The sequence below is a fragment of the Tauraco erythrolophus genome, chromosome 28 (assembly GCF_009769465.1).
Source record: "Tauraco erythrolophus isolate bTauEry1 chromosome 28, bTauEry1.pri, whole genome shotgun sequence".
NCBI classification, from domain to species: Eukaryota; Metazoa; Chordata; class Aves; order Musophagiformes; family Musophagidae; genus Tauraco; species Tauraco erythrolophus.
Window position 1 is genome coordinate 2,135,479 of NC_141492.1, and position 26,438 is coordinate 2,161,916.

General features: G+C 55.7%; 2 protein-coding genes across 2 annotated transcripts in view; both read right to left on the minus strand.

Moving 5' to 3' along the window:
- Nucleotides 1-1,810: 1,810 nt before the first annotated feature.
- On the minus strand, nucleotides 1,811-7,925 carry CACTIN (cactin, spliceosome C complex subunit). The gene is given in 12 exon segments (XM_086627506.1): nucleotides 1,811-2,503; nucleotides 3,107-3,375; nucleotides 3,543-3,665; nucleotides 4,007-4,199; nucleotides 4,423-4,540; nucleotides 4,653-4,815; nucleotides 4,900-4,970; nucleotides 4,972-5,046; nucleotides 5,532-5,627; nucleotides 6,173-6,659; nucleotides 7,143-7,355; nucleotides 7,915-7,925. Coding segments are annotated over 12 exon segments (2,310 nt in total). The 3' UTR covers nucleotides 1,811-2,012.
- A 3,947-nt stretch (nucleotides 7,926-11,872) lies between these two features.
- Nucleotides 11,873-26,438, minus strand: part of PIP5K1C (phosphatidylinositol-4-phosphate 5-kinase type 1 gamma) — a 46,620-nt gene continuing 32,054 nt past the window's right edge. Inside the window, exons 7-19 of the mRNA XM_086627507.1 lie at nucleotides 24,981-25,280; nucleotides 24,019-24,224; nucleotides 22,867-22,950; nucleotides 22,298-22,346; nucleotides 21,214-21,298; nucleotides 20,682-20,843; nucleotides 20,487-20,522; nucleotides 19,576-19,717; nucleotides 19,249-19,281; nucleotides 16,572-16,676; nucleotides 16,191-16,323; nucleotides 14,357-14,431; nucleotides 11,873-12,088 (exon numbers count right to left, since the gene is read on the minus strand). Coding sequence (XP_086483633.1) covers nucleotides 11,873-12,088; nucleotides 14,357-14,431; nucleotides 16,191-16,323; nucleotides 16,572-16,676; nucleotides 19,249-19,281; nucleotides 19,576-19,717; nucleotides 20,487-20,522; nucleotides 20,682-20,843; nucleotides 21,214-21,298; nucleotides 22,298-22,346; nucleotides 22,867-22,950; nucleotides 24,019-24,224; nucleotides 24,981-25,280 — 1,626 coding nt within the window. The remainder of the gene's footprint in view (nucleotides 12,089-14,356; nucleotides 14,432-16,190; nucleotides 16,324-16,571; nucleotides 16,677-19,248; nucleotides 19,282-19,575; nucleotides 19,718-20,486; nucleotides 20,523-20,681; nucleotides 20,844-21,213; nucleotides 21,299-22,297; nucleotides 22,347-22,866; nucleotides 22,951-24,018; nucleotides 24,225-24,980; nucleotides 25,281-26,438) is intronic.

A 26,438-nucleotide genomic window follows, 5' to 3' on the forward strand; every position in this document is an offset into this window, starting at 1 on the left:
CAGAGCTGTTCCTCCCAGCCCAGCCCAGGTCGGTGCTGTGGCAAACCAGGAGGCAGAGGAACCTGACTGGCTGCCCCCAAAATAGGAGGGAGATGCACAGAAGAGCACTGAGAGCAGCCAGGGCTGGAAAAAAAAACATCCTGGGCTTCAGCTGGATCCAGCCCCTGGCCCGGCTGCGGTGGGCACCCAGCTGCGGTGGGCACCCAGCTGCGGCAGCTCCCAGGTTTCAGGCTCTTGTGCCCAGTCAGTGGCTCCGTCCAGGGCTTGAAGTCCGGGGTGTGGGAAAAAGGTAAGGGCTGGGAGGGGACATGGACCCTGTCCAGGCTGGGGACACAGTGGGATGTCTCTGTGGGACTCTCCTTGCCCATGTGTGTGCCCAGGAGGGAGGGGGGCTCTGCCAGGCAGTTAAGCAAAAAGGGCACCCAACAACTAGCTTTGGGGTTTGTTTTTTTTCTTTCCTATTTCCTCCAAAGCCATCCCCGGCCCGGCCTTCACACGCTTCCTGCGCTGAGCTCAGGCCCCGAAACCCCGCCGCGCCGAGCAGCCGCTCAACGGCTTTAAATAACGCACAGGAAAGAGACGCTGCGGATGCGTCCCGGCGCAGCTGCCAGCCTCGGCAGGATGGGGAGGGGGCATCCGTGCAGGGGGCTGAGACGGTCGGGGTCTCCCCATACTCGGGCAGGCTGAGCCCTGGGACGCGGGGGTGGCTGGGGCAGGCGTGGGAGCCTCCCGAGCTGAGCTCCCACGGCGTTTGCAGGGCTGGATCCTGCCAGCAGCGCAGAGAACGGCAGGACAGAGTGACTGCCCTGAGCTACAGGGGGGAATGACAGCCATGGGGCAGCCCCCGTGGCCAGGGGGGCTGGCTCTACCCCCATGCTGGGGGACCTGGGCAGCCCCCAAGCCCCTCTGCTGTGGGGTTGTACCCAGGGGCAGGATGCAGCCAGGCCCGCAGGGAGGAAATAACGTTGCTGTAACAGTTCATGGCCCAGACAGAGGTTTCCTGGAGGCTCCTGGGCATTACTCACCCACCTGCATCCCCCCCTGCTTCAGCAGAGCCGGGACACCACGAAGGTTTGGGAGCTGCTTGAGATGAGGCCACGTGGTAGGATCTCAAACACGTGTGGCTGTGCCCCGTGGCTGGCACCTGGAGGGACCGATGCCAGTGAGTCCCAGCTCAGCACTCCCCAAGATGCCTGAAACCCCTCGGGGAGCCCCACAGCAGCAATGGGCAACCGGGGACCGTGGGTGGCCCACAGCAGTGAGCCCATCAAGCACAAGAGCTGCTCAGGAACTGGGTGGGAGGGACTGGAGGCCATGGAAACCAGATTTTCCCGTGTAAGGAGATATCCCGTCCAACCCTCCTCTCCTCCTCCCCGCCAGAGGCAGACGCCTTGCAGCCATTGAACCCTTTCATCACACAGCCAAGGTCGAGGGAGGTGGTGGTGCTCCCAGGCTGGGAAAGCCAGATTCCAGGGGAAAATGTGCCAGAAAAAGGGGCGCCCGGGAGGGCGATGGGCCCAGGGAGGTCTGCGGCACTGGGACCACTGGGGCAAGCGGAGCCGCTCCAGCTGGGGAGCATCTGGGCTGGACAGGTGCAGGGAAGGGGAGCGCAGGGGGCTGGAACAGGCAATGGGGGCACACAGGGCTGATGGCACGTGGGGATGGGGTGACAGACCCCAGAGGACACCCCCCAGCACTACCCAGCCCCCAGAGGAGCAGGGGAGCTCCCAGTGCTGGCCCAGTGTGGTACTGGCTCGTGATGACGTGCAGGAGAGCCACATGGTACCAAGCAGTGTGCGGTGCCCACAGCTTAAACAACACTTATTTATTTGTACCAAAGTCTCAGGGTCCCTCAGGATAAAAGCAAGGACAGGGAAAACCTTCTGGAATAGGCCCTGTGCTGGGCCAGGCATTGGGAACATCCATGGGTCAGCGCCTGTGACGGGGGAGGAGACCCCCCTCCCCTGCTCACCCCCCTCTGCCGGGGGTCCAGAGGGGAGCTGAGCAGCCCCTCATCTGCGGTAACGGTAACGCTTGAAGTGGAACCAGAGCTGGAAGATCCCATTGGCAAACTGGCAGCGGAAGCCGTGGCGGTGGGAGTACTCCCACTCCCGGTTGACGATCTTGAAGGCGATGTCCTCGTAGGGCGGCCCGGCGTGGAAGCGCAGGATGGCAAAGTCCTTGTTGTCCTGGCAGGCCTCCAGGAAGTACTCGGGCGTCGAGCGCTTGTCGATGAGGTCGGGGTAGAAGATGTTGAACTTGTAGCCCTGCACGATCTTGGGCGGCGGGTTGTCGAAGTCGTAGTGGGTCTGGTTGTACTTGTTCCACTCGAAGCCCGTGTGCACCCGGTTGAAGAAACGGGGCTTGCGGGGCCGGTACTTGTCGGCCCAGAGATAGGCTTTGCCCGTCAGGGGCATTTCCACACTGAACTGCGCCTCGTCCGCGCCCATGCCCTCCTTGGCCTTACGGAAGAAGATGTCGTCGGCGCTCTCGGTGGCATCACCTGTAGGGAGAAGAGGTGACGTCCCGTCCTGCAGTGCCAGGGGACTCTGCTCCCAGGCGTGCAGAGGGAAGGAGCAGCAGACGCTGGGCAGGAGACGTGGAGCTGGACACGGAGATGCACGCACTGCCCTGCGCACTCCAGGTGGGCACAGGGCTGAATGGAGCAGGGAAACTCATCCGGAACACCCTTCGTGCTTGTCCGCAGCGCGAACAGCCCGGTGGTGCGGCCAGGAGCCGGGAAGGACCGGACACAGGGAACACCAGCGGTCTGAGCCCCAGCCCCCTGCTCTCACCCAGGCCACAGCACCCTCCACTGCCTGGGGGCACCCCTCTGCCAGGCCAGCTCTGGATGCGTGCTCCAGCTCCAGCTCCCACCCTTTTCCAAGGGCAGTATCCCCTCGGATATCCCACTCCACAGCACCCTCCATTGCCTGGGGGCATCCCTCTGCCAGGCTGGCTCTGGACACGCACTCCAGCTCCAGCTCCCACCCTTTTCCCAGGGCAGTATCCCACTCCAGCCCTGTGCCCAAGAGCACATGCCAGCCCTGCGTGCCAGGCAGGCTGCATGGCCGGTGGGTGCAGGCTCTGCCCGCAGCGCTCCTACCTGTGACCTGGAGCTGCTGCCGCAGAAGCAGCAGCCGATGCGCATCCTCCTCGGCCTCCAGCACGTGGGCGTCGAAGGGCAGCTCGTTGGTGCCCAGCAGCCGGGGGCTGTACTTCCCCGCATCGTAGTCATCCAGGCTCTGCTGGATCAGGTCCTCCTCCATCAGCACGGCTTCCCCCTCTGCCTCTCCTTTGCCCTCTCCGTCCTGCTCAGCCTCCGGCTCCGAGGATGGCCCTGGCTGTACCACCATGCTCTCCTCTGGATCCAGCCTGCAAGGAAGAGAGAAGAGAGAACTGGGACGGGGATGGTACCCTTGTTCTCTGCCTGCATCACGTCTGTCTGTGGGAGGACAGGAGCACGAGGCCGCGATTTCTGTCCCAGGTATCCCACGGGAGAGGCCCAGAGGGCTGCGCTCCCCCATGTCAGGGCTGCGTACCTGTCGCTGGGGGAGGCTGGCTCCCGCTTGATGATGGGGAAGAGCGGTTCGCTCTCCACGCCCTGCTCCTGCTTCAACTTGTACAGCTTCTGGCGCAGCACATCCTGGTGCCGCTCCCGCAGCCTGTGAAAAGACGAGCCGTCAAGTCCCACCCAGCAGAACCACTCCATGCCCACACTGCCCAGAGCTGTGACACCCACTGAAATCTGCTGGGTTTTGTACAGTTTTGGGCTGAATAACCCTCCAGGTCGGTTCCCTCTTGGAGACCTCACTGTAAGCATCACTGATGGAGAAGTGACTGAGCGTCCAGCCCTCCTCCCCTCTTGGGAGGACCAACCATCATGGAAAAGGAATAAAACCCCTCCACCAACGACTTGGGGTTTGTGCCTCCCCAACTCTGCTCACGGTGGGGTCTGCGCTGCCCATTTCCACAGCCCTCCCCAGGGGACAGTCCCTGCTCTCACCTGGCCCGAGCCATATAAGCCTTCAGCTGCTGCAGCAGGCTCTCCCAGTACCCGATGTCAAGGTTGGGTCCTCCTGCACGGATCTTGCTCTCGATGCCCTGGTACAGCACTTGCAGCTGGTTGTACGTCTTCCCCTTGAACACGGACTGCACGTCCGAGCTGACGGAGGCGTTGACGCCATCCCGGCGCTCCCCTGAACGGACAGGCCAGGGTGGTCAGTCATGAGCCTGCCTCCACCCAGGCTCTCCTGGGCTGCACCCAGCAGCAGGAGATGGTTGCCAGATCCGCAACCTCCGTTCAAAGTTTCCAGAGAACCTCTTTTTTGCCTGAGCGCACGCAGCAGACCCTACCGCCCTGCTCCACCCACCGCTCAGGCTCCCCTTGACTCCCACACCAGGCTCTGCCCTCCCGCTTACCCGGCCCTCCTTTCCCAGAGGCCTCCAGTTTGCGGAGCTTGGCTATCTCATCCTCCGTGATGATGGTCATGTCCCTCCAGAAGTCCACGTTCTTCCCTTGCTCCAGCTCCATGTAAACCTGCAGGCAGGAGACAAGCAGGACATCAGGCACTTGCTCCACACCATGGGCAGGGAAGCCTTGAGCTGCCGCCCCTCCGCCAGCCCTGGCACAAGGGTGGCAGAGCAGGCACCTGGATGTCTTCCACCAGATCCTCCATGTCGGAGACAGTCAGGCCGTTCAGGAAGGTGTAGGGTTCGTGCATCTCCACGGCCAGGTCATCATCCTCCGCACTGATGTACTTGGCCAGAAGGTCAATGGGTTTTGCCCTCCCATCCCGAATCCGGATCTTAGACCTGGGTGAGAGGAGAGGGACATCGAGCGGTACCTGCCATCCTCTGCTCCCTGGCACAGCCATCTCTGCGGAGCCACACACCTACCGCAGCTTGGCCTGCTGCAGGTGGAAGTTGTCCTCCTGCTCCTCCCAGGTTTTGAAGTGCTCTGCCTCTTTCCTCCCGCTGCAGCATCTCCAGCTCCTGCTCACGCATCGCCTTCTCCCGCTCCCGCTCCAGGCGCAGCTGCTTCACCTGCCCAGGGCGGAGGGAGACATGAGGCCGCTGCGGATGGGGCACCCACGCAGGACGCTCGCTCCAGGATGCAGCCGTAACCCACTGAGCTGCCTCAGCTCCTGCCACCAGACTGAGGCTTCCTGAGGAGCTGGGAGCCACGAGGAAGAAGAGCCAGGGTGGGCCGGTGGGGCCGGGATGGTTGTTTGCTCACTGCCAGCCCTTTGGAGGACAGGAGACAGAGGCACAACCGAGTGCCTCAGCCCTGTGACCTGGTGCTTGTCCTCCTCAGCAACTCCTGAGCTGGACTCGAGCCCAAGAGAAAAGTCTTCTCACCTTGGAATAGCAGGAGTCAGGATACTGTGGCCTCCCCAGTCCTGCATCCTACAGCCTATGGCACCCCCAGAGAGAAGAAGAAGGGGACTGGTAGGTGAGTGACTGGGAGAACTGGGCTGTCCATGGGGTTCTCTGTCAGATAGTGGGAGGAAAGGGACATCCGATCCTACCTTCTGCAGCTCCAGGCGATTGTCCTCCTGGATTCGCTTGTTCCTCTCCTTCAGGTCCTTCTCATCCAGGTGGCTGATCCCTTTCTTTTCCAGTGCCTGAAACAGAGGGGCCAAGGGAATCCATGAAACCCAGCAACCTCTATAGCCCCTCACTGGCCAGCGAATGCCACCACATCCACCCGCTTCCACTGCTCCAGTGAGCTCTGATCCTGTCGAGGGTCCCCACATCCCTCAAATCCTACTCCTGAAGGCCCTCAGCAAAACCCGGGCTCAGCCCAGGGAGGCCACCCAACCTGGTGAGCTCTAACACACCAGTAAACAGTGCCCAGCACTCAGCCTGCAGCTCCCAGCAGGTCTGGGTCCCTCTCCTGCCCCCTGTCCCACCTCCTCATCCCACACCCCCAGCTACAGACCCTGGTCTTCAGGAGAAAGGGGGTAAAACCCCACTGAGCTTGTCAGAATCACCCAAACGCTGTCCTAGACGGGCGCTCTGCTCTCACGTAGCTGCTTTTCGTGTTTCAGAGGTTCCCACCTCCAGCAAAGGTCGTCCCCCCGACACCCCACTGCTCCTCTGTCCTGTCTTGTGGCACCACCTCCTTCCAGCAGCCTCCTACGACATGTGGGTGCGGAGGAGAGCTCACCTTGCTCCAGATGAAGGTGCCCAGCAGGTTGTTGTCCCCAAAGGGATTGTCGGTGTTGGTATAACCCATGTACTCCTCTCCCCACCCCATCTTCTCCCGCTTCTTCCTCTCCTTGGCCTCCTTCTTGGCCAGCCGGCGAGCCCGTTTCTCCTCAGGCGTCTCCAAGGCTTTCATGAGCGCAGCCTGCTTCTTCTTCTCCTCCTTCAGCCTCAAGCGCTCCTGGAGGCTCAGCTGCTGCCCGGTCTCCTCCCTGCCCTGCGAGCGTGGCGGGGAGGGGGAGCTGATGGAGGACACGGAAGACTTGGAGCCATCTCTCTTCCTCCGCCGCTCTCTGCTCCGGGCTCTCCTCTTGTGTCGCTCACGCTCCGAGCTCGAGCCGGACGAGTAATCCCGGGACCGCGAGCGGTGCCTCTTCTGGCTTTTATGGTGCTGGTCCCTGGTTTTGCTTTTCTTCTTCCATTTCTGTCTCTCATCGCCAGAGTTCGAGCTGGGCGGGGGGAAAAGTCCCGTTTCAGTTGGGAAATGGTTACGGGCTCCGTGTCGGGCAACCGGACAGTGTCTCCCCGCAGCAAACCGGGCAGCGCCGCAGCCGGAGCTACCGGCGGCGCCGAGAAAGCTCAAAGGCGCTTTCACGGCAGCATCTGCTCCGCCGCCCGCCCCGCGCCCCCCCGAACGGGCCGGTTTTGTGTCACGGGCAACGCTTTGCGAACCGCTCCCGGGCTCCGGGCCGCGTCCCGGGCTCCCCCGGCCACGGCCGAGGGGACGCGCCGCCTCCGCACCGGAGCGGCCCCTCGCACCGCCCGGCCCGGCCGCGGCCTCTTCCCCCCAACCGGGCACCGGGGGCGGGGAGAGGAGCCCGGCTCGGCCCGCCCGAGCCCCGGGCAGAGCGGGGCCGCCTCTGGCTCCGCGCTCCCCCCCCCCACCAGCCGCTCCAGGCCCCGGTCCCGCCTCTCCCCGGCTCCCCGCTCACCCCGAGCTCGGCTCCCGGCGGCGTCCCCGCTCCGGCTCCGGCTGCGCCGCCGCCGCTTCTCCCGGCTCCCGGAGCGCCCCCGCCCCCGCTCCCTCCGCGGCGACCGCGACCGCCGCCGCGCGGGGCTGCGCGACCCCGAGCCCATGGGCTGCGCTGCGGCCCCGCCCCGGGGGCCTCGGCGCGGAGCTGCCCGGGCTCCGCCTGCGCCCGCCGCTGGGCGCGGGCAGGCGGCGAGGGCGGCCCCGCGCTGCCCGAGGCCCCCGCGGGAGGCGGTGCCGGGCGGGGGGGGCGGAAGGCAGCGGCCCCGCGCCCGCCGCTTGTCTGATTTGTCCCTTTTTAGCCCCAAAAGAGGGGTCGGGCCCGGCGGCGAGCGCGGGAGAGAGGAGGCAGAGCCGTCCGGAGTGAGCACAGCACAGGAATGCTTTATCACAGAGCCGAGGACAGATAGCATCAATTTACAGTTCTCTGGAAAAAGGGGGGGGGGGAATAAAAAACAATTCAAACCAACCAAGAAAAAGGAAAAAAAACCCAAAGCGCTCATGACTTAAAGTCTCCCCCCACCCCCCAAAAAAAGAGGAGAAACATGACAACACCCACGGGTTGGCATCACGTTTCGGCCACCAGCTCCCCCCCCAGCTAATTACATACATTCGTTACATGGTGCACGCACAGAGCGGACACGGAAAATGAGTGGGAACAGGAACATCTGATAGAACGTACTCGGGTCTAATGTAGACATCAACAGAAAGAAAAATCAGACGCGATCCGGTACCCCTGAGCCATGGCTTTTGCCTCATCCTGTTCGGAAAGAGCTGGAACACGGTGGTGGGGGCGGAACGCCGGGCTGGGCCGTGCTTTGGGAGCTCAGGGTGTGCCGAGACCTCAAAAACCTTCCAAAAGTGTGATTTTGGCACACGCGACTGAGCCGCTGACGCAGCAGCCAACAGCTGGATCTCTCGCACCAGCATCCCCAGCCCTACACCACCTCCCTGGTTTGCCCCACGCCTCTGCTCTACCCACACCTGCCAAGGGCAGAACCGTCACGGGAGCTCCACGGCAAGCAGAGAGGGAGGGAGATGCCAGTTTTCTCTTGCCAAACCCATCCCTGGCAGGCAGCAGCCACCCAGTTTGGCAAGAGCTTACCGGCAGCCTCAGCACGGGGTCCAAGGCATGTCCCACAGAGCCGAGGGGCCCAGGGATGATGGGGATGAAGGAGAGTGGTGGCACACGGAGCTACGTGGGGAGCAGCTGTCTCAGGGGGCTGCTCTGCTCGGATCTGAGGAGCAAAAGAAACATGGTGCCTCCTTGTAATGGAGGAGAGAGCAGGGTTACCGCAGGGACAGCACCGGCCAGCGAGCTGCTGGGTGACCAGAGAAAGCCCTGACAGAGAAAGGACACGCAACTTATGTCCCAGATGAGCTGGAAGTACAGCTGGAGGGACATTCAGACCAAGGACAGGTGGTGGTTGTCTTCTCCAAAAAAAGGGTTGATGCTCTTTCCTAGGTCTTGCCCTCCTGCGACTCCACATGCCCTGCGGAGGGACCCGTGACAGCGCTTGGGAAACGCTCCGCAGCTCCCAGACGCTCTCACGCTACAGTGCAGAGGTGGGCTAAGAGCAAGCTTTAAACTCCAAGGTCCTTTTAGCCTCCACAGGAAGCGGAGTTTCCATTTCGGATCAGCAGCCCCCAAAAGGAAGGTTCCTCCTGCCCCCTCACATTGACAAAGTTGCTCTAAGCCCTTTGCACCTCCTCTCCTCTCACAGGGCCGACCCTCCATGTCCAGACCCGCTCACTCCAAAGGGTTTGGCATTACAGAACTGCACGAGGATTGTCTCAAAAAGCCCCAACGCTTGAAGAAAGACAATGCTTGGAATGAGCACGCTGCAAAAGGCCTGGGTTTCCCCACATCTCTTGGGACCACGTGCAGCTCCAGCTTGCAAAGTTCCTTCACCCAGACACTCCATGCAGGTGGGGCTCAGATACTCCCTGCGCAGAGGCTAAGCAGCTTTAGAGACCCCCGAAACAAGGGGAAGGAATAAAGTCTCCATCAATGATACTTAAACCATCTTAAAACAAGATGCACCATTTCAACTGACTAGAAAGTCCCAACGAGGCTAAACCCATCAGCCCACAAAGGCGGCAGCACTGGGGCAGCTGGGCCTCGGGACACAGAGCCCGAGCCCAACCTCCCAGGTTCCTCCAGTGCAACACCCAAGAGCAACATCCGAAGATGGAGAAGGGATGTGGCTCCCTTTTGGCCTCTCTATGCACAGTATCATGCTTCTGGAGGGGAAAAAAACCCCAAACGTTGAATTTTTAGCATTTTGAAGCCTCTTGCTTTCAGCTCCGAGGCAGGTGAGTCTGTAGCTATTGCATTCCTCCTGTTTCCCCTCCGCCAAACTGCCCGGGCACCCCACGGAGCCCAGGGGGACCGGCACAAGCAGCCGGGGTAGGTGAGGGGCCGCGTCCCAACCTACTGCAGGGGCTGTCACAGAGCAATGGCACCAGCCAGGTGAAGGAGCTGTCAAGCAGCAACTCAAAGGGGAGAACTTCTTGAAAGACTTTTGATGGATTATTTGGTAAATACATGAATATATCTGATGGCAGCAGCCCACAAGATCCCCAGCTCGTGCTTGAGAGAAGCACACCTTACAACCCTCAGCCTCCGCAGGCAAGGGGGGTGAAGTCTGGGTCCCATATTTCTAGGCAAGAAAACATCAATTCACAATGGTCCTCACCAAGTTCTGCACATTGCAGAAGGGAAGAACTTCCCACCAGCCCAGTTAACCTTCTGGGACCTGGATGAACCCATCCTGAGTGCTGCTGTGAAGACAGACTGGGGGGGACTAAGCCCCAAGAGAAGGGTCCCACTTCCCCACTCCTTTACAAGGAATCCCAAGGACAGTCAGAAGATTTTAATGAGAATAAAGAGATTTTGACCCTTTCTCAAGTGAGGCTCATAAAGCACATGAGTAAGACCTGGATCCCTCTGGTCTAAAGGATTTCCTTTCTTCTCTCTGGGAGACGAGGATGGGATTGCTAGAGTTCAAGACAATGCTACAGCGTGTGTCCCGCTGGCAGGTGGATGAGCCTAGTCTGAACACTACCCAGTGACACCAAATCCTCTCGCCTAAAGCCTGCAGCCCTCAAAAAGCAAACTAACTCAGACACCTGAAGCAGCAATTTCCAACAGCAACACCCGTCACCCAGCTTTTTGTCCAACAGAGTCTGTGAACACAACACCGCCTGGTGCAATACGGTGGCAGAGCCAGGCTTCTGCTTCTGCCTCCAGCGTGTGCAGACCTGCACGTGCCACCCGGACTGCCCTGAGGTACAGAGGATACGTGTGAACCCAACGTTCGTGACCCCCCCCCAGCACTGGGTGGTCAGATACACCCATGAGCATGCGAGCTGCTACGTGGCTCCAGGAGGATGCAGCGTCCAGACAAGCCACACCTGGAGCTGGGCAGACCGGGGAGCTCGCTCTCCAGCGCGGCAGGTCCTTGGAGGTGCACAGTTCTCATCCGTCCGTGCCCGCGTGGCTGGAGCAGGCGGCGGTGCAGCAGCCGGTACGACGAAGCGTGGGCTCCGAGCGCAGAGGGACGGGGTGACGCAGCAGCGCAGCACACGGTGAAGGCAGAACCCGTTGTGATGTCTGGAGGAGAGCGGAGGTGACCGCGTCGCTGTCGCCAGGAATCGTTTGCTTCCCCCACACAGTGTTACAGATCAAGAGAAGTCACTAGCGATTACGTGAATCCCAGAAAATTGGCATGGCTACTTTGGACTGCTGTAACATGGGAGCAATTCTACTCAATGGCCTTTAATACATTGCAGTTACATAGCACCTTTCATCCCAGGGTTTAAGTGCTTTAACGGAAGTGGGTACTGTACACCCATTAGCACGGGGGAAACCGAGGCACAGAGTGGTTAAGTGACCTGCCTTGGATCACTTGGCAAAACCATGGCAGAGTCTGGACAGCCTTAAACTTCCTGACTCCATCAGATGGTCAGACCATGCTGCTGCCTCAAACGAAGCCACTCCGGTCCCTGCCCTCCCCAGCAATGTGCTCCTACCAATTCTCCAGTGAGGTCTCACACTCCTTTCTGATGCACAAAATACATGACAACAACAACAACAACAAAAAAAAGTGCAGTAAACTAAACGTTTAAAAAAGCACGTTTGTGCTGTCTCTGTGCAAAGATAAAAGAAATAAATACATGATTAAAAAATTAAAAAGGTTCACAGTATCACACATGGATAGGTAGCTACGGTAGTGCATGTCTGGAAAACACTGTGTTACTACCCAGGATTCTCTACACCCAGCTGGATGTCTCCGTTGGGAGCTGTGGGTGAGCGGGTGGTTTCTTTGCTGCCCACGTCTGGGATAAGTAGAAATACACGGTTATAGTTTTGCTCCTTTCTGAAATGCAGTGCCCGGGATCCTGCAGTGCAGCAATACTGGTGTCAGCAAGCTCTTCCCCATCCCACTGGAACGGCTGCATCAACGAAAAGGGAACACATCGACCTGCAGAGGGAATCGCTGCTCTCTGGGGCTTCTGTGTCTGCATAGAGATTACTGCAAGAGGCAGAGAGAAGAGGTCAGCGCCTGAGCACCCACCCCGCGCTCCGTCAGCCCTGAGCCCGGCCGGCTCCCCCGATCCAGAAGGAGCGTGAGGAGAGCCGGCTGTTTGCTTCACACCCTCCGGTACTGACGGCACGACCGGAGAACTTCAGCTCCCCAACGCTGAGCTGATCCGAGACGCAGCAGGGCTCTGCCGCAGCCATGCACGAGCCCCCTGGACACAGCCCAAGCTCCGACCTCGACCCACCGGGCACCCGGCACACGTTCCTCGTACACTTACTGTATCGCTCTCCTCATCGGAGACAGAGTAGAGTTGAGCGCTATAGTGGAGCGGGGAGTAAACCCAACTCCTCTCGTCTGTTGGCTGCCAGAGTGGCCAGAGACGGCGGGGAGAATGCAAGGAGAGCAGCAGCAGAGCAGGGAGCGAAGGAGAGAAGAGGAAAAAATAAAAGGAGAAAAATAAAAAGAGTAGGAAACAATACAGTAAGAACAGCTGTCCACCTGGAGGGAGAGAACTGAGCTCGGTGCCAGCTCTCAGAAGAGGAGCCTTCCTCATCCTCACTACATACCTGCTCCCTACACAGCTGGGACACGGGACGGCCTGCCAGCAGCTGACAGTGGACCCTGCTCCAGCTGCAGTGGGGATGGCACAGCCTCTTCTCTTGCAGGAAGAGATTTTTAGAGCTTTTGAGATGCCAGGGAAGTCTGAGCTCCCTGCCATGGCATCACCCCAGCTCCAGAGCGGCATGGGACGTGACGTACCTAAGGGCTCTGCATTCCTGCTACCCACTCCCAGCTCCCAACTCTCCCATTTCCTGAGCCCTGTGCATGCTACAAGCTGGCATCTCTGGTGCCCAGGAGGGCTTTTATGGTGAAACCTGGTCTGGTTTGCTGTGCCTTCCCCCTTCCCTGCAGACCACGCAAGGCAGCAGATGGGTGGGTTAGACCATGGTGGATGGTGGCCACAGAGAGGAACCAGTTATTGCTGAGAGTCTCAGAGACAGTGGTGTGATGGGAACAAATACGATACAGGAGATAAACCACAGCTGGATCTTGGAAAGAATGAGGGAGAAGGGGACGTGCATCGAGGGAGCCAGTTATCGCTGCACTGGGCACTGGTGTGACAAAACACGCTTCTGCTGCCGACACACCGCAGAAGCCCAGGCACATTCAAGGGCTGGTGTCTGCTTCCAGTGTTCCCAGGGGGACCCACTTCCACTGCAAACGGGCTCTTTCGACTCCAGAGATGCTCCCAAAGAGAGGAAACTGCCCCCTTTGACTCAGCCTGGAGTTTTCCAAGGAAGAGAAATGGAACTGGGAACTTGAAGAAGCCTGGGGGATGTTCCCAGCCTGGCAACCAAGTGTAACAGTCTACGATGTACAAAGAATCTACGAGAAGCCAGAGGAGCTTTGAAGCACTGGGCTCCACATGCTGAACCCCATCAATAATTGCAGCTACGTTAGCAGACTGCTGGGAGGAAGGAGGAAAAAGGAATCCTTGCCTGGAGCTTCTCACCGGGCTCTGCCAGAGGCGTGGGAAAGCTCGGCACTGCGTAAAGCCTGCCCCACATCCTGCTTTCCATCCATCCTCACTGAACCACACACTCCGGCCAGTCTCTTTCGGAGCCTTTTAGGAGCCCGGATGCAAGCAGGGAGCTGCAAACCCTTCGAGGAGATAAAGGAGCATCCGGTGCCTGGTATTAACCCTCCTGGTGCTGAGGGGGCAGGAGCAGCTGCGGGGTGGGGTTGCCCGTTTGCCCACATAGGTGCAGAACTTTCCCCGTGCCATCGGCCACGGCCAGGAGCACGTTACTGGCCCTGCCTCCCCACACACCCTGCCTGATGCCCTCTCCACCGCTCCCCTGCCGGGTACCAAAGAGGCAGGTGCTGGGAGGACCACGTTACACAAACGCTTGTGCTGAGGCTCTGGCAGCACTGCTGTGACCCTCGGAGGGCATTGGCTCTCCCAAAGCCTGAGAAGGGAAATACTAAAACCCAGAGCAGTCTGAGCTCTGGATTCAGCCCCTAAATGCTCAACTGCCTCCCTGCATCATTCAGAAAGGAAGGGAAAACCCTCACCACTCCCAGAAAACCCACAGTGAAGAGGGAGCAGATCAGTGATGCTGAGATGGGCTGGAGAGTAGAAACCATCCCAGCAGCAACTCAAAACTCATACGGCTTTATGAGCTGCTCACCATCCCAGCCACAAATCTAGAAAGGTTATATCTGAAATTGGATTTTTAGCAGCTTCAAAGCATCTTAATGGTCTCTTTGGAGCCCTGTCTGGCTTCCTGGGCCAAGGGAGCAGAGTCTGACGTTACCTACAAAGGCTCAGGTGCCTCTCTGGCGAGGTCTGGTGCTTGCAAGTTTGTCCAAGGGCTGGGTGATACTGCAGCCCATCCCATGGCAGAAGCTGTGTCAGCAGCCCGCAGAAAAGCAGGGCAGAGCACGTGTTTCTGCAAGATGCTACAAGGAGATCGATGTGTGATTTTGATATGCTTCCCCAGTTTCTGCTAGCCTAGTTCCTAACGGCCCTGCAATACAGAGCCACAGCATCCAAGGGGATGGAGTGCTGGTCCCAGTGTTTCAAAGCTGCAGCCCTGCTCCCCTACACACTAGCACGTTCACTTACAATCCCAGAGGAAAGCGAGGTGGTTCGGAGTCTGCGCTGGCGGGGAGAGTAAATCCAGTACCTCCCATCTGTGAACTGGATGGCCCCAGGGCAAGTGAAGTGAGAAAGGAAACAGAGGAAAAAAGGATGATGTGAAAGAGAGGATGAAAGAGAAAGCAAAAAACAAGGGGCTGGGCAACTCCAGGTCTGTACGGATCAGCGGGCGGGAAAGCCGTGCGTGGGAAGAGCGGCGCCCATGCCCTGCCACAGTCTCTGCACTTTTATTCCCCTGTGGGTGAACGGGAGGATAAAGTGCTCTCCTTTCAGGAGCGGACTTCCAAAGAGCAGATCACAGTCCCTGGGACTTCACAAATCATCCTCTGCACACAGCATCCCTTCACTGACCAGTGCCCCTGGAGCACTCCTGCAAGAGAGCAGCTGTGCTCCAAGCCCCGCTGCACTACAGTGCAGCCTCCCTTGAGCTCCAGCACAAGTGGTTTTCCAAGGAGAGCACCCGTGGGAACCCAAATCAGCTTTTCCCTTCATCCCAGCGGTGACAAACACTCCACAGCACACGGCACACATTTAATGCAAAACTCAAGGACTTAGATGAAGTATGAAATGCTGATGAGCGGTCAGTCACACCCTCTGTGAGCACACACCACACACTGATGGTTTCCTCTGCACAGAGAAGTGCTCCTCAAGCTGGGAGGAGTCCACATGCCCAGGGACAGGGAGGAAGAGGAGCTGACCCTGCTGGAAGACACTTGCCAGTGGAGCAGGCAGTATCCACAGGCAGCTTGCACACAGCTGCCATCCACAGGCAAAGAAAGAGCAGCCAGTGTTAGAGGGAGCTGTTTGCATTTTGAACAGCATGCACGAAAACCCAAACAAGCTTTTAAAATGGAGCTGATTCCTTCCCCAGCTCCCACGAGCCTCGGAATGACTCGGCAACGAGCGAGCAGCTCTGCAGCAGCGTCACGCAAGCACAGGGAAAGGCAAACGTTGCCATTTTTAGGTTAGCCTGAAGGAGCTCATCACAAGGGCTCCGCTCATCTCCACCGCCGTGTAACCGACAGCAACGAGTCGGAGCAGGGAGGAGCTGGGCACCTCTTTGAACGGGAAGGTTCCAGTGCCCAGGCAAGAGCTCTCACAGGTCAGCCCCTCGGCTCTGCTCTGGGGATCCACGGGGCAGGTTTTACATGTTGCTAAAAACCCTTCTCTGGTCTGCAGAAGCTGCTCAGGCATTGCGAGAGCTGACTGAGGAACGCAGCGCCAGGCTCCACGGCACTCCGCTGCCAACCAGCAACCACCTCACTTACTCCCTGTCTCAGCACTAGATTTCCACTGCATCACCTAGTGCATCTGCCTGCAGGGAAAGGAAGAGCCAGAGTTCACCAGAGCCCGAGGTCAGCCCCACTGCCACCACCTCCCTTCTGGCTCCAGGCCACTGCGGCACGTTCGTGTTCAGGAAAGCAGCCGGGCTCTCTGGCTGAGGAAGAACCTCTCAGTTGCACCTACGTTCTCCTCGGCTTGTCCTGGGAGTGAACATGCTGGCCTGGATAAGCCCTTCAACACTTGTGCTTGCAAGTACCACAGCACAGCTATGGCTAAGTCCACAGCAGCAGTGCCACCCATTTGAGCCCCACTACGTGCTGTTTTGAGTTCTCCAAGGGTTAATCCAATTCCTTGCATTCAAAAACCCATCTAGCGTTAAGATCTTGGGGTGCTCAACATGAAGATGGCATGGAGCAGATCCTGCCCTGCACCTGACTGCCTGAAATCGAGACTGTTACAGCCTCGTCCAGCCTTTCCCATCACACCCCTAACCAGGCAGGTGGAGAAGTTGTCTTACAAAGTAGATGTCTGTGACTGGCACGTCATCTTCATCCGAGGCCTGGCTGGCTGGTTCGGAGGCCTGGCTGGCTGTCTCCACCTCTATCGTAGCCGTGGATGTTACAATGGCACAGGCTGACGAAGCCGCCTCTCTGGAGGGGAGAAGAAATGACAGTCCAGATCAGAAAAGGAGCGGGACTGTATGATTTATTACAGGGGAGCTGAAGACGCTCCGCTGTCACATCCAGAAAGATCAGGTCAGGTCAGGAGCAACATCACTGGACTGTCTGAGGGAGCATCTCCTGCTGCCCTACAGCATCAGCCTCCAGCACAAGTTGCTGCAGACCAGATGACACCAGGTAGGGCTCTGCGAAGCTGCGCAGCGCTCCGAAACACTCACTCTTTGTCATCTTCTTCGGGAGCTACAATCTCAACATCGCACTTGGGCTCCAGCTCGACACTGATCTGCTGGAGCTCCTCCTCAACCCGCACCTCCTCGTGTGACCTGGAAATGGAAGAGAGACAAAGGCTCAGTTGGGCACTAGTTATGCACAGTCCTCAATTTTAGGTCAACCTGAATTAGTCCTGAGTCAACCCAGCCTCCCGCACCACAACCTCCCACAGGACTGGACTGTGCTGGTCTGCCCCAGCACACAGGGGCTCCCAGCACCCGGCACAGACACAGTTGTTGATTTTGGCTCAGAGGGAGCCATCAGACCTCCGAGGATGGAGGATTTGGAAAACCAAAACTCCCAGGCAAAAGAGTGAGTCCCATCACATTGCAGTGCTCAAGACTAAGGCGGAGAGAAAAGAGGACAAGGGGAAAGGGATTAATTAGCCAGCGCTGCAGAAGAGACGGGCAGTGTCAAACGGGGTATGGGAGGAAAGAGAATTGGCCCCCAGGGAAAACCTGTGTCCGGAGTTAGCACGGTGTTATCTATCAAGGGCCAAAGCCTCCCACCTCTTCCGAGACTCCCAGCACACCAAAGCTGCTCAAGGGCGCTACAGGGTTAATATGGGATTTATCTGCACGCTCAGGAGCTGTTCGTGACAGTCTTCAATTTAATGCCTCGTGCTATTAGAAGTAATTGCTTGTGCTAGCAGGGCTGGCTCCATAGTCCTCACGGGAAGGAGGAGCGGGCGCTGGCCAAGCCGAGGGCACAGCTCGGGGAAGGGACGAGCTCCGGGTCCATCGGCAGCAGCATCCTGCTCTGTGCTGTCCCTGGCTGGGAGCAGGAGCCGGAGTCGGAGCCAGCAGGCGGCACTCCCACCCAGCTCGGTGCTGGGGAACACACTCCTCTCTCCTCCTCGAAGGGGTGGATCTCAAACCCGGAGGGAATTCTCCAGCAGATTAGAATAATCAGAGGTGTGACACGTTCTTGAGAGCAAATTGGATAAGGTCTTTTTAATTTCAGCTCAGGAATGTAAATTCAGGCTTTAATAACTTCGTTCTTGCGCTGGCTTTCACCAGGGATCACAGAGTGCTCTACAAACACACAGGTCCCTGCTCCCCTAGAAAGGGGCACGCTGAGACGCCAGCACCAGAAACGGAGAAACTAGGCAAAAACCAGCAAAGGCGGCCAACTGGTGTGGGGTGGTCATAACTGTGGCACATCTGTGACAGACAGATCTACTTCTGGCCAAGACACTAAGCTCCCTGTATGGCCCAGGGACAGTCACTTCGATTCACCTGACCTATTTCTGGATGAGTAGTCACATCCTACAGCAACTCCCTCCATCGGGTACCAAGGGAGTCCGGAATAATTTGGGTGAAGTCACTGCGTTTTGCCAAATGGCTCACACCGCTGGTGCCTGAGTTCAAGTCTCCAATTTTCAGCAATTTCAGACAATGGATTCTGCAGAGGGTGAGGTGCATTCTGCAGAGGGTGAGGTGCATTCTGCAGAGGGTGAGGTGCATTCTGCAGAGGGTGAGGTGCTTCACAGGTCCCTGACACTTCAATAGGTGCTGCAAATCAACGGCCAGTAGGTCCTTGCCCTCCAGTGACAGGGATTTACCAAGATTCAGCAACATGCAGCATCCAGAGGCACTTCCATTAAGAAACATCATGGAAAGGGATTTTTTTTTCCACAGTGTATGTGGTCTGAAGATCAGCAAATCACTAAAAGCTAGGAACAAGGGGAGATGTCTTTGAGATGGTGTAAACCCTCATCTTCCAAAGTCCTTGCCTTCCTCTGAAGCACCAAACACTGACTGCAAAGAGAGAGGATGCCATCCTGTCCAGCAGCTCCTCTGGCTATGGCATATCCCAAGGCTGAGTCTCTGATGTGCATTTCAAAGTCTGCACCTACAACACTTACAAGATGTGTGAAAAGGTGGCTCCGGGGAGACCTTCCAGCACCTTCCAGCACCTAAAGGGGCTACAGGAAAGCTGGAGGGGGGCTTTGGACAAGGGCGTGTGGTGACAGGACACGGGGCAATGGCTTTGAACTGAAAGAGGGGAGATTTCGATGGGATCTAAGGAAGAAAATTCTTCCCTCTGAGGGTGGTGAGGCACTGGCACAGGTTGCCCAGAGAAGTCGTGGCTGCCCCATCCCTGGCAGTGTTCAAGGCCAGGCTGGATGAGGCTTTGAGCAACGTGGTGTAGTGGAAGGTGTCCCTGCCCAAGGCAGGGGGGCTGGAACTAGATGGTCTTGAAGGTCCCTTCCAACCCAAACCATTCCATGATTCCACGTCCCGGAAAGCTAGGGCAGAGTCAGCAGCAAACACAGGGTCCTCATATGGATCCCGCTGACCCAGGTAATGGAGTAATTTTTTACCAGTGCAAAAATATGCCAGATAATTAAATGACAGGAGCCTCTAAATCCAGACATCCCTGCGCAGTAGGGGATTTTTGTCCTACAAAAGCAAAGCACTCAGAGATCTGCTTGTGAGGAAAATTCTGTGTAAGAAACGGGGATCATTTGATTGCAGGAAGAACCTCATCACCCTGCAGAGGACCAGGCCGACATCTTGGGGCTACTGAGATTCACGTTCAGCCCTCCAAGAGACTTTTGCACAGGGACAAACGTGAAGTCTCTGTGCAGCAGCACAAGAAGAGATGAAACACTTTTCTCACCTGCCATCCTGCCCCGAGGAGTGTGTGCGTCTCCTGCGGAAAGAAACCAGAATAGTAGAGTTTGAGAAGTGATTTAAGACAGAAATCCTACACTGCTCCCGAATCTAACTCCCCACCCCATGAGGGAGATGTTCTACTTAACAGCTGACACTTCTCCCAGCAATAATTAATCCCATCAAAGCTGTGTCTGCTTGCTCCCAGGAGAGATTTAATTAAAATCGGTCATTAGCACTCCGGAGCACGGGGCAGCCTGCCGAGATCTGCGGCACCAAGAGGAACGGCAGCCGCTTGACTCCGGTGGGAGCAGGGGATGAGTGCTGTCCTCACCTGTACCTGGGCTGCTCAGAGGTCTCCGAAGGGGATCGCTCGGGAACAGAGAGAGATGTTGAAGATAGTGTCGTGGCTATGGAGGCCGTGGTGGCTTCTTCAAAGGAAGGAGGAGTGCAGGGTAGCAGGTCTGGCCTGCCTGCTGGCCCAAGCGGAGGGCAGGAGAGATGCAGGAAGGAAAAGATGAGTAGGTCAAACACCAACACCTTACCTACAGCAGCCCTGTGTGAGGCTGTTCCACCATCAGCCCGCACACTCTCACTGGGACTGGTCACTTAAAATCACAAACAGGTAAGAAGTTTAGCTGGGTTCACGAACGCAACAGCTTCTCCCAAGGCATCCTCTAGAGAGAGCCAGTAAGAACCACTTCCAGCATGACAGCCGCTACAGGAAACATAATGCTAATGAAGACATCTCACTGGTAACCAAAGCTGGATTAAAGGCTTGGAGCTCCAGAGATAAATATCCAAGTGAATTAAGAGATGAATCAAGTGCTCACTGCTTTGCACGGGTAGAAATCTAACACCTATGCACTCGAGGAGCCTGCCCTTCACCACTCATCTCTAAATCCAGCCCAGATGGAAGCGATGAAAAGGCAGCACAGAGCCCAGGCCACTCGTCTTTTTTCAATGCCCCTTATAACTGTCCAAACACTGTCATTAGAGTCCTGCAATTCCCCGTCCCCACCATTGGTGTTTTTTTTTTTAAGGTTGGAAAATTTAACTTTCTGATCATGTTTAGGCTATGACTGCTGGTGACAGTTGGCAGTGGTTGCCTTGCAGCAGTGAAGCAAGTGACCATTTTTAATGCAGAACCATACAGTGCTGTGAAGAAGGTATTTGGTCTTCTCCAAGGCAGAGGCGTTGCTTCCCCAATTAACTAACTGCTAGTGCTGTGACAACACAACATACTCTTATCTTCTTCCCTGTCCTCGTTAAGTTTAGCACCTGCAAAGCACAGCAAGACATGCAATGAAGAGCTATCCATCAAGGAAGACACGTGGCTGGTGCACAGTGGGGAACTTGACGAGAACAGGGGAGGATCCTACGGAACTGCTAGGAGAGAAGGCAATCACACAGCCATCAGCCACCCAAGGAGACCATTACCTTCATCGTCAAGTGTGGGGTAACTCCTGGCCGCACGAAGGTCGTACTGAGTTTCATCCTTCTCAGAGGGAAGCTGGCTGGCTGAAAACGCAGCTGTCGGACCAGCCGTCTTGACAGCCAGCAAGGCACTGCGCCCTTTCTTCGAGGGAGATGACTTCAGAGCTGGGTGAGAAGAGCGGAAGAGAAGATGAAATTACCACCAACAACTGCTGTCACACCAAAGGCACTTTTCCCTTCGTAGGGACAGGCCTCTGCCCTCTGCCACACACGCACGTGCTCTGCAAGTGCCATCTCCAAAGGGCTGAGCCTGAGCCAGGCTGCAGAGAGAGCTCCAGGTGGGAGTCTGAGCAGACCAAAGCAAGTCAGGACAACCCAAGGGCTTTGCAGTTCCCCAGCTCTGCTCTACATTACAGCAGAAAAGCCTGCTCAGATTCCAGCCCAGAAACTCTCCACGTGGACCGAAGCAGCAAGACGGAGATAAGGCTCTGCTGCTTCCAAATCACAAGGGCACCAGCTCAGACTAAGTACTTACAGGAATTTTTTCGAAACACTGTGTTGGTCATGAATTTGAAGAATCTCTCTGCATAAAAGCTGGGTCTGTGTACTGACACCGTGTCCTACAAAGGCAAGAAGCAATTGTTTAATTTTAAAATTATCCCTCAAGGCAGAATTTCTATAACAACCAATGCGGTCTTTTTTATTCCAACATTTAGCACTGATAGAGCCTTAAAATGGAAAGGCTTAACTGCAATGATCTGATTAATGCTATAAATAAGCCTGAAGCATTGCCTTTGATTTGATTGCATTTGATTATATTCTCGCTGTAATTTTATAATGGATTTTGGTGATTTTATTCCTTTGTACACTTCCTGGATTTTTCAAATACTGGCCTGATTACATACATGAAATTTCTTCTGGCTTTGCTGGCTGACTTTCAAAGCACACCTGGATACCTTGGCATAGGACACGGACACCAAAATTCAGCCAAAAGGGTCTCCTCACATTTCAAAGGTTTTGCACTTTTTGTTTACAATAATAAAACTGAAGCTGCCTCTGCTTCTGATGTTTGACTGTGCTACCATGACTTGGCACCTACACATTTAAGGGAAGCGAGGACGTGCAACGCTGAAAAATACTTTCCAGATCCAAGGTTGCTCTTTTGTAAACACGCAGCTGGCTGCTGCAGGAGACAAGACAGCGGGGAAACACCGAAAGGGATTTATTAACAGATAACTCACTGAAGTGGAAACACAGTCAATCACCAACGAGAGCAAGCGCATCCTTGACACGTAACACGAATGCACGCGCCTCGTGCGTACAGCTCCCGGTGTCACGGGGAGGAGGGAAGTGACAGATGGGAGCAGAGGAGGAAAGCTGGTAGCATGACAGCTAAACGTGTGAGGAGGTGGAGTGAGCAAGAAAACCCGACTGGGAATAGGCGGCTCCACACCGCTGTGGAGGTACAAGAGGCAAGAACGATCCCTTTCATCAGCTTCTACTGCGCCAGTTCAGGCACCATAAATAGCAAAGTAATCGGTGCCAACGAGCATAAACGAAGCCGCAGCAGGTAATCCTGCCGACGTCTGGACAGTTCCTGCCTCTGTAGAGGCACTCACCCCATCATGGACGAGGGCCTTCCAGGTATGTTCCAGCTTCTTGATGAACCTAATGCCAGGGGAGAAGTGGAGAAAAAAAGAAAGAGACAGATTCAGGCATTCACTCTATATCTAAGCCACCTTTTGTACTGCACACAGGAGAGATCACTGAGCTGCTAAGGATTCCTCCTTCATCCGGAGCGTAGCTTTCCTCCAGCCAAGAGAGGTCAGCTGAGTGCACCGGCATGTCTGCAGTCAGGTCAGGACTGCCTACATGGAAGGAGGAGCTGGGATGGAAGAGGGGCTGAAAACCACCTTCCACCCCTGGAGACGTGCTATCCATCCTAGGTACAGAGATGGGAAACTTCTTTGGGGCAACTCATTGTATCTTAGAAAAACGTCTCTGTGTCACCAGCTGTTCCGAGGACAGGATAAAAATCCACAGTCCCCAACGCACGCTGACAGACAGCTTTAGGCAGCCTGCCTGCTCCATATCAAACTCTTCAGGAGATGGAAATCTTCCTGCTTTCAGTCAGTATTAAAACAGATGTTATCACACTGAAAGGACAGACGACTGCGAAGTCACCCACCTGTATGACTGAAGGATATCTATTATTCCTACATGCAGCAGGAGACGCTCTCCTTTACCATTCACTGCTGGGATTCCTCCCATCCTGCAGGTAAAACAAAACCTCAGTGAGTGCAGCCCCCAAAAGAGCAGCTGTAACACCCCCAAGGCCTGTGGAAGGGTGGACAGTGGCTCGGAGAAGAGGGCTCTGATGCAGTGGTCAGACACAACACAAAAAAACCTGCGGGAAGGTTGCGTTGCAACAGCTCTGCCTGGGCTGGAAAGCAGCACATCGTTGCTCCTTAGCTACAGGAAGTTTTATTCTGGGGATCAGAATTATCTATCAGTGGGAGCTGTCTGCCTATTAGGGCAGCAAACCTTTAGGGATGAGGGTATTTCCAGTCCCATCCACACTAATATCAGTCCTGCCACAGGTGGGGCAACCACCAGCACCAGCACACAACAAAAGCATGCAAGTACAAGGCAGGCCACTGCAATTAATGGTGCTACTTGAAAGAATGGAAACACCAAAGTATTATTCTGGCTCCACCATGACTCATCCTCCATCAAAACTGGAGCAGCTGGTTTCAGACAGCAACAAACAGCAGACTCTACCATTTGTTAGCAAGCTTGGTCCACAGAGCCAGAGAGACGGTCCCAAAAGCCACCAGCCACCCAAGAGCCAGAGGTCAGCAACAGCACAGGACAGGTTTTGGGCAAACATCCCCAGCTCCACCAATTACTCCAGCACTTGGTTACACTGCTGTTTGCTAACTGCACTGGGATGGCCTCACGGTACTGTCAGGGATTCCAAAGATGGAGCAATGGAGAACAAGCTCCTAGGGACAGGCTGATCCCTACTTTCACTCCAGTATTTGGATGCTGAGCTAGAAGCAAGCTAGTTTCTCCTCCCCAGAGCATGGGTGGGTGTTTAGAGGTTCTTGCAGGAGCTGACAACCTACAGACCAGCCTAAGAAGGGAGATCGCTGTGAGGCTGGAGTCTTACAGAAATATTTCCCAGCCCAGCTTCCCTTTTTCCCACCGCACTGCTCTACGGGCAGCAGCACCACGAGCCCCAGCAGAGACGCTCACTCTAACAGCTCCTCAGGGATTTATTCCTGCAGCCTCCACCTCCACCCTCTCGGCAGCACAAGAGAACCAGGTTTCCACCTACGTGTCGTCTGTGTCTATGGACTCCCCGCGGGCAGCCCCACCCTGGATGGACTCCATGGCCGTGGAGTAAAGCGCCTTCTGCCCCACAGGACGCTTCTCATCCGACGTGCTGTGGGCTCCCTCAGACTGTCGCTCCCGTTCTTGCTGGTCTATGTTATGAACCCCAAGCAGGAGGCTGTAGTCCATGATTTTAAAACTTTCCAACACCTACAGATTAGTATTGAGTTTAAGAACAAAGAAAAACATCAGGCCAGCGGCTCAAACACAGCACGGATCCCAAAGCATGGAACAGCCTGTCCACATTCCCACTAACAACTCCTTTGCCAGAGCTTGAACCTTTCACAGAATCACGGAATTGTTTGGGTTGGAAGGGACCTCAAAGACCATCTAGTTCCAGCCCCCCTGCCATGGGCAGGGACACCTTCCACTACACCAGGTTGCTCAGAGCCTCATCCAACCTGGCCTTGAACACTGCCAGGGATGGGGCAACCGCATCTCTGGGCAACCTGGTCCAGTGCCTCACCATCCTCGATGTAAAAAATTTCTTCCTTATATCTAATTGAAATCTATCCATTGGTCTATCTAATTGGTTTCCAAACCAACAGTCATCTCTAGACTTGATCACATAGTTTGGCCATCCCACAATCAACCCAAAGGGTTGAAGGCTTGCAGATAACACTGTTGTACCGTGTATCTGCTGCTCACTGTACAGGAAAAATGTATTTCGACCCAACAGCCCGGCTACAAGTGGAGCAGGCTGCCACAATTTAATGCACCAGGCAAAGGAATGCAGCCTTAGTCCTCAGAGGCTGTCATGAGATTCAACTCTACTACTTTGCTTTCAGGAAAAAGGGCAGGAGAAGGGATTTATCCTGCTTTGGGGTTAGCAGATTAGCCAGGTTCTCAATCATTTGCTCTTCCTCATGCTTGAGAGCCACAGAACTTCATTAACCTGCTCCTTACCAGACAGTCTCGTTGCAACGTTTTCACCAATGCACTGAAGGTGTCTGCATCCAACATCAGGCCCTCGGGCATGTCTTGTATGAAGTCTAGATCCTTGTACGTAGGGCTGGACTTTTCTTTTTCCTTCTTGGATGCCCGGCGTTTATAGGTCGAGCCTTTCAGGTCAAATTTCAGGTGCATTTTCACCACGCGAGGCAGAATGTTGTTCATCACGACCACGCGGATGTTTTTGCCCCCTGATTGCACGCAGTACAGTCCATAAAACTTCGGCAGCAGCGTCCGTGGGTTCTGGTTCAGGTTCTGCAGCAAGGTTGGGAAAAAAAGCACGGGGAAAGGTCATTTCAGCAGAAGACTCCTGCTGTGTTCAACACAAAGTGTATTAACAGACCTTGGAGCAGTCAGATTAGGAGTTCTTCACCCAGAGATTTTCTGAACTTTACGTGAGAGCTTATTGTACACATTTGTCAAACTCTGGCTTTAGGACCTGAAAATACCACTATGCCTTGAATACAGGGAATGAGACGTACAGACTCTCTGGGCAAAAAACCAAGTCCGGAAATTCCCTGCTTTCCCCATCAACAGCAGCTAAAAAAGGGAAACTAAACTGGAAGAGAAATAATAAGTGGGAACTACAAGTTTAAAAATAACAGCTATCTTCATCTCTTCAGAGTGTCAGAAATCAAGAGCCGTTCTCTGGCCCAAAATAAACCAGGGACACAGTATTTTTTTAAACAGAACAACATCAATTTTTCTCCTCCTTTTGCAGAGTCGCTTTATAAAACACAGTTGGCCAGAGAGCACGGATATCCTGCTCTGCTACCATGTCCTTTTTTAGGCAGTGGTATTATTAGGAATGACATGACAGGCATGATTTGCTTGTTCAGCTTTGGGAAAATTTGGGAAGGAAACAGAATATCTCTGCACGCTACAAAACAAAGGACAGACCTGACAGATACTCTGACAGACAGCAGAGGCATGACTGTATTAAAATTTCATGCCCCTCCTCATCTCACCTAACTGGGCACAAGAGCGAGCCCTCTTTTGAGGGCTCTGTTCAACGAGGTGCAAGCTAACAGCAACAGCTGTTCTCTGTTCTCTCAACAGCTCTTCTCTGTTCAGCCTGGAGAAGAGAAGGCTCCGGGGTGATCTTATTGCAGCCGGGGTGATCTTATTGCAGCCTTCCAGTACCTAAAGGGGGCCTACAGGAAAGCTGGAGAGGGACTTTTTACAAGGGCATGTAGTGACAGGACACGGGGCAATGGCTTTGAACTGAAAGAGGGGAGATTTCAATGAGATCTAAGGAAGAAATTTTTCACTCAGAGGGTGGTGAGACACTGGACCAAGTTGCCCAGAGTTGTGGCTGCCCCATCCCTGGCAGTGTTCAAGGCCAGGTTGGATGAGGCTTTGGGCAACCTGGTGTAGTGGAAGGTGTCCCTGCCCATGGCAGGGGGGTTGGAA